This window comes from Nuphar pumila, chromosome 5, assembly GCF_984573655.1.
Source record: "Nuphar pumila chromosome 5, dmNupPumi1.hap1.1, whole genome shotgun sequence".
NCBI classification, from domain to species: domain Eukaryota; kingdom Viridiplantae; phylum Streptophyta; class Magnoliopsida; order Nymphaeales; family Nymphaeaceae; genus Nuphar; species Nuphar pumila.
Window position 1 is genome coordinate 127,245,142 of NC_143253.1, and position 12,484 is coordinate 127,257,625.

Genomic DNA, 12,484 nt, shown 5'->3' on the forward strand with positions numbered 1-12,484 from the left:
TAGATTGCAGGCAATAACCAGATACGTTTCTAAGGAGGCGATAGTTTAATAAGCTTCATCTGTTGATGAAGATTTTTCTCTTTCCCAAGCAAGAAGAAGCCTTTGCTTTGCCAGATTGACATAAAAAAGCAATCGACTCGCTCCCTGAGCAAATAAATGAAATGAGCATAACCTGCCATTTCCATCAAGTCATAGGTGATGTCTAGTGCTTTATGAACAAAGTCATCAGTAACAGAAGAGGGTAGTTTCAGCATTTTGCGGAAGCCAGTATTTTATGCAGATCCATATACATCTCCCATCCGTAAATACATTTGGTACATTTCCAATGAAGTCCTCTTGATGACAGCTGTCAATGTTCTGTGTCAGAATTCACTTCCGTTCTGAAGTCATACTCAACCACGAGACCAAGATTGTCAACGAATTTGTGATATTGTTGACATCCTGCACACTGATGACCTTTTTTCATCAAGCAGTTTCAAAATCTTAACAGTCATACAAAACTACAAATTTTAGATACACTATAAATCTATGTTCAGCATGAATATAAACTAGTTTCATGCAACAAACAGGATGGAGAAAATATAATTCAAATTTTGCCTACTAAAGAAAGAATTAATATAGGGTAATCTCCAAAGGCACACCTATCTCACAGTGGAATTCCTAATGTCAGCGGGGGTCATTTAAGGTGCCCTGGTTGGTAGATCAACTGAGCACGAAAAAAGACAGTTCTACTGCAGCTATCTTTGCAATTCATTGGCCCACATCCATTCAACATCGGAATTCGCATTGCCAAGGAAACTCAAGTAGCTTATGCAGGGAGACTGCAACCCACGGGGAACATAGAAATCACAATTTACAGTGAGGTCCTATTTGACATCCCCCAACCAGGCAACTCAAGTTAGTTGACGCACACCCGGCCACTAGAGGCAGGTTTCTCCCCATACCATCTTGGACCACAGCATTATCGCGATCATGCAAACAGCCTGTTTTTTTTTCAGAGTAGCAGAATTCAGAGGGGAGGTGGTTGCAGATGGATGTTTTTAGAGAGCTTCTAGAAGCCACAAGCAACAAGAAAGTGGCTGGCAGTGTTCCTTATTTAGAACTGAGGCAACTAAAGCATTTTTAAAAATTATTAGTGAATGGAAGAAGAAGGATATGACCTATCTTCATATAAGCATCTGGGATGAGACAAGATGCATGAGAATCCTTGCCTCAAGTTTGTAGGCCTCAAGGTACCAAATTTTACAACGATGGCCTACATCATTGTTGACCAGTACTGTTTACCTTCTTTTGCACTGTATAAATTATTTAACCTATAACTTGATTCAATGAAACTTCATTAAAACCTGCACTGCAGTTGGTGCAAATGAGGCAAGGAAGATAATTGTTTTCTCTGGCAAGTAACACACACTGTAATATTTGGAGTTTGTTCCTTGGTTTATATGAGTTGATTCATGTTTCAGGATGACAATGCAGACCAGCTATCAGCATTGCTCTCAGCGACCTCTTCCACAACTTGTAGCCTGAGACTAGGCAAGCACTTCTCCATTTATTCATCCATCCTTTGATTAATTGTTAAGTATGGTTGTACATAGCATTTAAATATTGACACTTTTTCTCAATTTTTAATCAATTAATTGCCCAAGTCCCAATAAGATGCAGGAAAACAGCAATTGTCTGCATTCCTGGATATAGTACTGCTCCAATAACTGTGCCCCAGTAAGTTTTATTTCATTTTCTTTTCTTTTCCTTTTGCTTCTTATGCTTGCAAATTTTCAGGAACATATCATTTTGGAAATATTACAAGAAAGTGGTGATGGTTGACACAAAGTTGTTACTGCTCATGTGCATGCTGCTAATTACTGATAAATATAGCATTTTACTTGCAACTTTTATTTTTTTTTAAAAGAGCTGTTTATTATCTCATTTATAAACGCACCTAACTTTACATTCCAGGGTGGAAATCATATGGCCCCAAATGTCTAGCTTAGCTAAGGGTGGGAGGCCAAAACCTCCATGGCATGATCTCAAAAGAGAAAATCACAAACAACGTTACAGAACTAATGGACATGCATGCTTCCAGGGGATAACTTATTCTTAATGCAACTTAACATTCAACAAACCTTTTAAGGAAAACTTGGAAGAAAGATGCATCTACACAAACCTACAGCTTCCACAAATTCATATTGAGGATAAAATACATTATTTGAATTAATAAATAACCCCAGCTTGCTTATAATATTAAACCAAGAACTTGTTTAATATTATTCAAATACTTAGGTCAATCTCTAGGCAGTGGACACAAAATTATTGAAAAAGGTTCCTGACAACAATTAAAAAAGCTAATCTAAAGTAATGAGTTTTAACCAAGTAACTTTCTGAAGGGGTAAAAACATGACGGATGGAACCATTAACTCACAAAATAATATCCACTTCCAACATGAAGACTTTCAATAAGTGAATGGATTCATATGCCACAAGCATACCATCCAAGTTGCTCCTACCCTTCAAGGACGCTCTTGGTTTTAAGTCAACTACTCTAGGTTCAGCCTTTTCTGAGCAGATGGCAAGGATGTTGACAAAAGTTTGGTATCTTATACTTCCAGACAAAGAGACTGAGTTAAAACACTGCATCATTTAGTCCTATCTCTTTCAAAATTAAGACCCGCGATGATCTACTGCATGCTCCAATGAGGATTTTATCTGTGTGAAGAATGAAAGGAAATCATTGTTGAAAGTTTTCTAAAATGCTTTGAAGAAGAATATGGGGACACCATCTGGATCGGCAGCTTCGTCTTCCATTATCAGTCACAATCCATCTTTTTCTTCCAAGAAAAGATTGTGGGAATTCTTTGTCCCTCCCATCAACAAGAGGGAGTTTTAGGCTGACAATGAAGCTGCATCCTTCAAGCAGCTCACCATTTCTTTGTGAAATGTGAAGCTCTGAAGTGCTTACTGGAAATGCATTTGGAGATGGAAGAATGAGCTTGTTTTTCTGAAAATCTTCTACCAGGAGATTGGACTAAAAAGATTGAAGAAATGACCGAAACTATGGAGATGGTGGACAAGGCTACTTGTAGTCATTATGATTCAAAAAAAATAAAGAATGAATTTTACTTTACAAATACCTTGAAATTGCTCATTCACGGTAAATAGGACATAAAGGATGTTATAATGAAAACCTCAACATGTGGGCATCAACTTAATTTTGGAGTTTGCACTGCAACCTCTTGCATCATAATGTTTGTTTTTCCTTATTTTGTCACTGCTTCCTTATCATTATTTTCCAGCTTCTTTTTTAATTTTTAATATAATAGGCTTTCCAAGAAAAAAAAGGTCAAATTATACAAGACATATTCTAACATAAACAAGGAAAAAAAGACGTGTGACAAACAGAGTTGAGTTGTAGCCTAATTTTCATGGATAAGCTTGTGAGAGCATTAACTAAGTACCAATGGCAAAGTACATAACTAAGGTGTATTTGCAAAAATTTACTTCAGGGTAGGCATATTTGTTAAAATGACATTAAGCTTATTTCCCCTACATTCCGGCAATCCCTTATGATTATTGATTGCATTCATATTGGAATTACACATCTTAGCCAACAGATTTGAGTTGTTTTCCAGATCCAGATCAGACCTGATACAGGTTCAGTCAAGATTTGTTGAAGCCATACATGCATCAATGTCATTATATATGGGGCCGATCCAGCATAGACTTGGGCAAAAACTGAACACTGTTTTTTCCAACCTAGACACTTTTATTTACATATGTTTTGCCCCTTTCATCCCATAATCACTAAGTTTATAGTCTCCAGACTCAAGCCACGTGGAATCTTTTTTATGGATCCAAGTCAGATTCAGACACATTTTACCAAAAACGGATATCAATGTCCAATCAACAACCCCCATGAAGTGGAGGTAAAGTATGACAACCTTATGTGGTGAAATGATACTCTTGTGCATTACTACATTTTTATGGTGTAACAATGACAACAGCTGTAACTGAGGTACATTTTTTATGCTATGAAGTATGTGTATGAAATTAATCCTGGTACTTATTCTCTCCATTATCTTGTATCTTTCTCCATCCAAAAAATATAATTGCAGTATCAGTTCTGAAAACATATTCAGCAAATATGATGTGCTCACTCTAGAATTTCCATAATCTGCTGACAAAGAGCCCTAAGCACAACAACTTAGTGTCCTACTTAAAACAGAATTTTGAGTATTAACACTATTAAAAGCTCAGAGCCACATCAGCCTCCACCTGAATATGAATGTGCTGAAACATGGCCAACTTCAATAACGTATGGGCCTTAAAACCAAACATATTACCACAATCACAAAACTACTGCTAAACATATCGCATAACAATCTTCGAGGATAAAAAGTTAAATCAATCTATAAGCATAGGTTACTTCTCTTGCTTTAAGTATGATGCAATGTGTCCAATACATATTGAATAAATAAAAAAGTAAAGAGTGACGCCACGGTTTTCCTATTAAAGTGGTCATTTTATGATTTTCATCCTGAAATATAATTAGCAATTCAACAGTTTCATTATTTTCAGTGATGTAGATAAGACAAATTTAACAAGCAATCACAATCATTAAAATGGGTTTGTACTAATTTACCTGTAAAAAAATAGTGCCTCGTTCATAAGCTACTTTATTTATCATTCGTTGTGTCCTTTCACCACAGGCATTACAAGTAAACTGTACAAGCAAAGTCCTCCTCGGCAGTTTTATGTCCAAAGTCGCTTCCTGAACAATGAAGTGAGACCACATGAATCAGATAGAAACTTAGAATATACTAGCTTTGATGAAAAGTACTATATGAATTTCCAATTTAGTCATCAATACTGGTCTCAGCAATGTCTCGTCAAGGCAATTTCTGGAGATATTATGGGCTTTCTTGTATATCTAGGGAGAATCTCAGCATTTTTGGGCAAAACCAAATAATACAAAAAAAATGGAGAAACAAGATTCCCAGTAATATAAAAAAAGTCATAAAATTAATTAAAATGTAGAAAAAATAAAGAATAAGGAAAAACAATTACACGTAAATTATAGGAACTAATTAAAAAATAGCATGGCCTACAAGGGCTCATCACACCTGGCTAGACGGGTCGGCTTAAGGCATTCAAGTTGAACATGTTGCGAGTTTGATATCCGGGGTGTGTGTCCCCTGTTGCAAGTTTGAAGCCAATGGGAAACCATCCCCGGTGGATGGGGGGAAGAACTAACGGAGTTTTAAATTTAAACTGCAGAAACAAAAATATGACAAAGGTCAACGTGGCACCTATGTCACACGAACACTTCACTTAGCATGTGTATCTTGTGTTGACACGATATGACATTTGAACACTCTAGGAGACTTCATGAACATAGTCAAATGAGTGTCAGACACAATCAACATTATGCCATTAACTTTACCTATTCTCTTTACAATCTTGATAACTTATTTTGTATTCACTTACACTTTTTTTCTTTTAAAACTTAAAAGTTGTCATTAATTGCATTATGTTTCAATTTTAACTTAGTTTTATTATTTGATGTTCTTAATTATAACGATTTAAAATTATTATCATATGTGTGTGTGCACGGCCGTGTCCCTATGTCCTAATATTTGAAAATTGTTGCATCGTACCAAGTGCATCCATATCATAACTCGTTCTTGCATCTGTATCCATGTGACATAGCATGGCACATCTTGACTTATAATGAGACATCTGAACTATAACTGGTGGTTACTCCTCGTTATCCAATAGAAAAAAAAAACATGAAAATATCATGAAGATACATGACGATATCATGATAACACCAGGATATTATCAATTTTCTTCAAAAAAAATGATATTTTGCAAAATCTCATGAAAGTTTACTTTTTTCTAGGCAAGTTGCGGCATATATCTCGTAGGTTTCGAACCCACCTCTTGGTTATCATAGATCAACATTACCATCCAGCTATCTCACAATATCATTTTCTTGACATACTTCAATAATTGGTCAGAATCGTGTCTCGCCCACATTTCAGTCAAATGTCATAAGTTTCTCATGTGCACATTTTTGTAGATTAACATATATTAATATATAGCATTAATATATAAAGGGATATGCAGTCCTAAGTTCCCATTTGGCTGCTCCATAACTTCCATGCTTCCTTGTATATCTTCTCTTCTTTCTTGTGTGAGGCATGAATTTTGAGGCAACTATCAAAGTGTGCAGTAAGTCCCGATTAAATCCAAGGTTGTCGACCTTCTTCTTTCTCTTGCTCTCTTGTTTCTTCCTTTTCTTTCTTATATTTGTTTCTTCTTCATTTTTTTGTGTGCTTTTCTTAATCATCATTCTCTCTCTCTCTTTTCATTTTCATTTAACTTTTGAATTTTTTAATCACCTACCTACCTTCTTTATCCCAATTCTCCTTGGTTAGATTAGATATGATCTTCCAACCAAAAGAGGGGAAAGAGGGGAAACACCATATTATTGCTAACATCAGCATAGATAATCTGCATATCTTTCAGATCTGATCAGTTATGGCATAGGTGATGCCATAAGTGATGCAATAATGATCTGTTGTTGCATGTCACAGCATACTCTAAATTCCGACAGGAGTCTGCTAGTTTGAGCAAATATTTACTCCGAACACGTACCACCTTAAAGATGAATTTGGCAATTCAAATGAGGCAGCCCTAATGTGTTGCATTTTCTTAATTATGACATATACGTGACTGACCAACTTGCCGCCATCAGAAGTCCTATAGCTGATGAAGTTGTGGGGAGACTACAAAGGAATTATGCTTGGAGCATAACATGTTTGTGGCTATTTCAGCACCACTCTTTCTCTTATTCCTTTGCTTTGTCTTTATACATATAGTTTCTCTATGTTGGGGCTAAATTTTAGCTCAAAACCTGAACTTGCATCTCAATACAAAAAAACACATAACTTGTGATCTATAAGAATAAAAACAATCAAGACATGTGTGCATCACCAATAGTATTGACTATCAATGGTTCTTTAGAAGTTCCATAAACTCCAGTACAAGGACCTAGGATTTCCAACCATATATGCAAATACTGTTCAACTCCCCTGCGTCTGATTTCTTCAACTTTTTGAAGAAGTGTATTTTGTTTCAAAAATCAGCATCCCAAGATTTATTGAACCCAGTACCCCAAGCGGTTTTACACTGAAGATCCCAGAAAAGGAGGTGGTAAACGCGAATTCCATCTGGCCATCCAGGAAATCGGAGATTTTCCCCCGAACATTAAAAAAAAGCCAAAAACATAAGCAGTTAACCATTTAAACCAATAAACAAGTGACTGCCGTTACATGAAGATACAGAAGAGCTTTATCCTAATACCGAGTCTAACCCATGTATGGATGCGATGTACTCAAGAGCAGTAAAAATAAGAAACCGAGAAGGTTGAAACAAAAAGGCTCAAAAATATCAGTTCAGAAAAGATGAAATGACAATGAGAAAATAGTTACAAACCTTGGTGGATGGCCCAGCAGGCTCATAGCCATCCAGAGATGGCTGCTCTGAATGGGAATGTGGTTGAGCGTCTCCATTCTCCAACCTCTTAGCTCTTGCAAGATGATAATGACACGATTGTTTTGTTTGTGAAATATGTCTATAATCGCTTAGAAGTCTGCAATTGCATATGGTAACACATGGAAACCCAAAATTAAAGGTGGATCTCAATTGCTGAACTTGAATTGTAGAAGCATGACGAGTACCTTGGCGATGATAACGTAAAACTGGTGCAATAACGTTTGAATGGAGAGCAGAAACAGGCTAAATGCAATTGTTCACGCGAAACAGAAATGTTCGAAAGGGATGAAAATGCAAGGGTCCACGACATTGCCGCAGCGGTAGATTAATTAGCAGTACCAGATGTTCTCCCACAGAAGTCAACAAAAACCCTGAACCATGGCAAAGGAATGAGACAGAATATTTTCATAAATTTTTAACTCGGCACCCAATTTTTCTATAACACTAATCTTTTTCCGTAAATTTTCAACTGGGCACCTAAACTTTTTGCAACGCCTTGTGTTTTTCACCAATTTCAAGCATGCAACTCATCTTTCTGTTGGTTAATCAGACACCATCATAAAAGTCCGATGCTGAATTTAATCATAAGTGTTGGAGAATAAGGATGCTTTAACTATCTCTTCTCTTGGTTCAGAAACAACAAAGGTAAATCAATGTTGGTATCAAACATGAGAGAATTCAGACTAGTTCAATCCGAAAAACCAATTACATGTATGAAATCCACGAAGTGGCAAAGCAGAGTGCCGTATATGAAATTCAAGGCCAGAACCAGGATCCCCAAAAAGGAAACCCCGAAAAACTAAATAAAAAATGGAAAACGAAGATGAAAGTAGCGAAGCACCCAATCAGTTATTGCACAGGCTAAAAACAAGTTACAAGCACAGCCAGTGTACAGAAATCCAGTACCTTCGATCCTCTTCCTTTGCTTATTCTTGAGAGAGAGAGAGACGTCGAAGCGTCGTGGGTTTTGAGGGACGAGTTTCTCTGGTGGTAGTGGCAACGCCTTCGGTGCGAGACCACTGTTGTGGGCATAGGAACAAAAGTTAAAAACGGTAAAAATATTGGAAGTAAAAAAACTCGGGAGATTTTGAAAATTTTCATAAATCTCACATTTTCACGGCAAAATCTCGGCAATAAAAAATAAATTAAAAATATTAAAAAATTTATTTTTTATAAGAAAATGTAAATAAAATACATTTAAAAACAAAAATCTTGGGTTTTCAAGATAAGCATTTGTTAAAAATATAAATCTCATGATATTTCTCACGCTTTGAAAATCTCAGGAGAAATTGTCATTTTAAACTTTCAGGCAATTTCTCATGTTATTATTGCAAGATTTTTATAAATCTCATAATATTTGTCACATAGGTTGTGTTTTGGCCTGACAACCCAGTTTTTTTTCTTTTATAAGCAAGTTGGGGTTAGGCATACCCCCACAACTTATACAAACCTAGTCCCTTGGTTATGTCATAGTGACAACAGTTAAAAATGGCAAAATCTCGGTAGGCAAAAAAACTTGAAAGATTTTGAAATTTTTCATAAATCCCACAATTTTTTTGCAAAATCTTGAGAATATAAAATAAATTAAAAATATAAAAAATACAAATAAACCATATTTAAAAATAATAATCTTGAGGGTTTTTACGATAAATATCTTTTAAAAATAAAAATATCATGATATTTGTCACGGTTTGAAAAAAAATACAAATAAACCATATTTAAAAATAATAATCTTGAGGGTTTTTACGATAAATATCTTTTAAAAATAAAAATATCATGATATTTGTCACGGTTTGAAATTCTCTCAAGAAATTGTCATTTTAAACTTTCAAGTAATTTCTCGCGATACACCAGCAAGATTTTTATAATTCTCGCGATATTTGTCACATAGATAGATGCTTCATTTTTTTAGAGTTGGGCAAGAAAGTTTTAGATATATTAAGAACTATGGTTTTGAGAGTTATGTATTTATCTCTTTATTCCCTCTCGTTTGCTAGTGGATTTTTTGTTTCTCTTACATTTGTGTACTTAAGCTTTAGGGTTGAACAACAAATATCTTGTGTTTTCTTTTGTTCTTTCTTCTCTTTATCTTGTGGTTTGTTTGTTTTATGTTGTAGTTTTGCATAATAATAACAAAAAAATTCAAAGCTCTGCTTGAAAACTAAGTAAAATATATGATCAAAATATGTTGTCAAGGTCAATCTGAATCAACACTTCAGATGGGATCAGCTTTTATTCAATTATAAACCATGGTTGATTAAAAAAACCAATAATAAGGTGCAATGTAATTGCACGCTTTTAGTATGCGACTGATCACTCTTCATTATTGCTTGGGCACTTCAACTAACAGGTTGTATCCAGAGGGTGATCAAGTGCAACAACACTAATCGAAAAAAACTTTGATAGGAAAAGAAAGTTTTGCCTATGACAGGCTTTAATGCAGTAACTTTTCTAAATGAAGTTTTTGCATCCGTGGTGGTTGTAACATCTTGACTTTTTTAGACCTAGTAATACGATGAATTTCAGTAAAATATGTGCATTTTTGTGTTATGAGTGCTTTATTTTTTTATAAATATGTGTATTTAGTGAATTTGGATCTCAAATCAGTCAAAATTTGGGTTTGGATAGGCTCTTTTTTATTCAAAGGAAAATCATTATTCCTTATAAAGGTTTGAGATACTTTTGTGACAGGGATATTGAAGAGATTTTGAAAAAAACATTGGTTTTTAAGGGTAATGGCAAAATAGTTATTTAGTAGTACAAAAAAGACATTTTCAATAGTAAAGGACCTACCTGGGGCTAATTTGCTTTTTGAGAAAAATATTGTCATTTTTGGAGGGACTATTGGTGCTGAGTGGGGGCCAAGTGGCCCCACCCACTTTTAGCATTTGCCACGTGGACCCTCCTTAGGATGAGATTAGAAGGAGTTATGTAGTTTAATCCCTTTTCCTTCCCCATGTTATGTGTAATCTATCTCACCATTTTCATCTCTACCATCTTCTCTTTCTCAACCAACACACACAACATACTCGCCCTTCCTCCATCTCACTGACCTTCATCTTTATCTCCTCTCACGTTTTGGTTGGCTCTTACTGCAAGAGGAAGTTGCACTTGTTGAACTGAATAGTGATTGAAATTCGGTACCCTGGGGATTCTTGCAAATTTGGGGCGATCATGTATAGTTTGGGGGTTATATTTTGGTATTTTTGCACGATCTTAGAGGTATGGTACCCTACTCCCATGACCTATAAGAAGTATGCTGCATGGAGATGAATTTTTTAGCAAGTATTTTAGAAACCATGTTTAGAGAAAGAGGTTTCAGAAAATTTTGCTTATTTCATGCTTAATCCATGACCTATGATTCTGTTTTATCATGTTGGGTATTCCTTGAGTATGCTTCCTTAGATTTGAACTATAATTTTGGGGAAAAGCATGTTTATAGGTCTGTTATTCAAGAATTTAATGTGTAGCATGCTCTAAGTTCAAGAAATTTTTGTTTTAGCATGATTCCTAGATTTACCTGTTTAAATTGCACATTTTTTGGTTCTTTGAGTAAATAGTTATGCTGGAAAGATTGAGTAGAGTTTTGAACATGAAATATGTGTTTTGTGAGTGTAGAAAAAAATGCATATTTTGGTTTACAAAAATGTGTATGTGCTAGTTTTTAAAGTTAAAGCTAGTATTCATAGCTACGGTTGCTGAGAACTGTTTCATGCTTTGGATTTGTATGAATTACGAGTCTTGGGTTTGTTCTATCTCACCCCCAGAAGGCTAGGGTAGAGTTCAATAGGATAAAAATATTGTTGGGTGGTGTTTTGATATTCATTTTGATGTTTTGGCTGAGCTACCCAACGATGTGAAGAGTAGAAGTCAACTCCTAAACTCAAGAGTCGTCTTCTACTGCCTCACAGACCCTTGGGAAGACCCGTGGGTTGACACCTGCTTCATGGGGGTCGACTCTTGTGGGCTTGAGTTGACTTTTGCTTTTCAAATAGTCAACTTTTGGTTTTAGAGAGTCAACTATTGGATTGAGTGAGTTGACTCTTTTGTTTCGAGAGTCAACTTCTTATTAGAAGAGTTGACTCTTGGTCTTGAAGAGTCAACCCTTGCACATGAAGAGTCTGTTGGATCAATTTTCGGATCACACAGTTTCACATTCGTCATCATGATATAAAACACGAAATAAATCATGAAATACAACAGACGACAGAAACAACAACAGGGTGCAGGCATGTCAGTTTTCGCAACAGACCAAAATTCAGACGGCAGCATATAAACAAACATATGCACAGAACATAAAGAAAACAACAGACACATGTTTAGATTATGTAACAGGCTAAGGCGTACGAAAGTACTCCCCTTAGAGAAGATTCGCTCCCACATACTGTGCAGATCAGGGTTCGGCGTCCTTCCCCAGGGTACAATAGCCACGACGAACCGAACGGTGCACTCCGGCGGATCATCCTTCAAAAACAGTCTCTTCGAACCACAGTTGCAGAACAACCCCTTTCAGGATAACTCACAGGAAAGAGAGAGAGAGAGTAAAAAGGGAGATGGGAAATCGCAGAACTCTTCTTCAGAAAGTCTGTCTCAGCATATCCGTAACCCCACCCCTGACCACGCTTTTATAACCCACGAACAGTTATGAAACGTGGAAGGAGCCCGTTACAGAATCCAAGGGGACGTGATCCGTTAATGGACTTCGAAAGATCGAGATCCGTTACGGAATCCGAAGTACCATAACGGGCACGAAATCCGAGGAATCGTGACCCGTTATCCATTCCCATAACCCGTTACCGAATCCAAATCCAAAGAAACTTTGGGTAAAAAGGTACTTTGTCTTGATTGGATATGGCCCTAAAGGGCCAATTACCCGAACACGAGCCCGAACCCAAGCCCGGCTCGGCTCGGCTCGGCTCGGCTCGGCTCG

At 36.3% G+C, this 12,484-nt stretch overlaps 1 protein-coding gene and 1 long non-coding RNA gene across 3 annotated transcripts; one reads left to right on the forward strand and one right to left on the reverse strand.

Moving 5' to 3' along the window:
• Positions 1–8,567, reverse strand: LOC149838611 (uncharacterized). Of its 2 annotated transcripts, none has more exons than XM_090006704.1 (5): positions 8,461–8,567; positions 7,740–7,925; positions 7,495–7,651; positions 4,637–4,765; positions 1–441 (listed from the first exon to the last, which is right to left on the reverse strand). In XM_090006704.1, exons 2-5 carry the CDS (start codon positions 7,862–7,864, stop codon positions 370–372), a joined length of 483 nt encoding a protein of 160 aa, XP_089862830.1. In that variant the 5' UTR covers positions 7,865–7,925; positions 8,461–8,567; the 3' UTR covers positions 1–369. The 2 variants fall into 2 exon arrangements, with proteins under 2 accessions (XP_089862830.1, XP_089862829.1); XM_090006703.1 differs by having other exon boundaries at positions 1–448.
• On the forward strand, positions 1,030–1,875 carry LOC149838612 (uncharacterized). Its single transcript, XR_016431978.1, has 3 exons — positions 1,030–1,232; positions 1,464–1,719; positions 1,780–1,875. It is a non-coding gene; the product is annotated as an uncharacterized LOC149838612 (long non-coding RNA).
• Positions 8,568–12,484: the final 3,917 nt, after the last annotated feature.

Bases quoted from the DNA above. Each gene is read 5' to 3' on its own strand.
- LOC149838611 (XM_090006703.1), bottom strand. From the start codon at position 7,864: ATGTCGTGGACCCTTGCATTTTCATCCCTTTCGAACATTTCTGTTTCG. The intron at 7,652-7,739 runs GTACTCGTCATG...ATGCAATTGCAG, and splicing joins TTTACGTTATCATCGCCAAG to ACTTCTAAGCGATTATAGAC. The intron at 4,766-7,494 runs GTTTGTAACTAT...TTCATTGTTCAG, and splicing joins CTGCTGGGCCATCCACCAAG to GAAGCGACTTTGGACATAAA.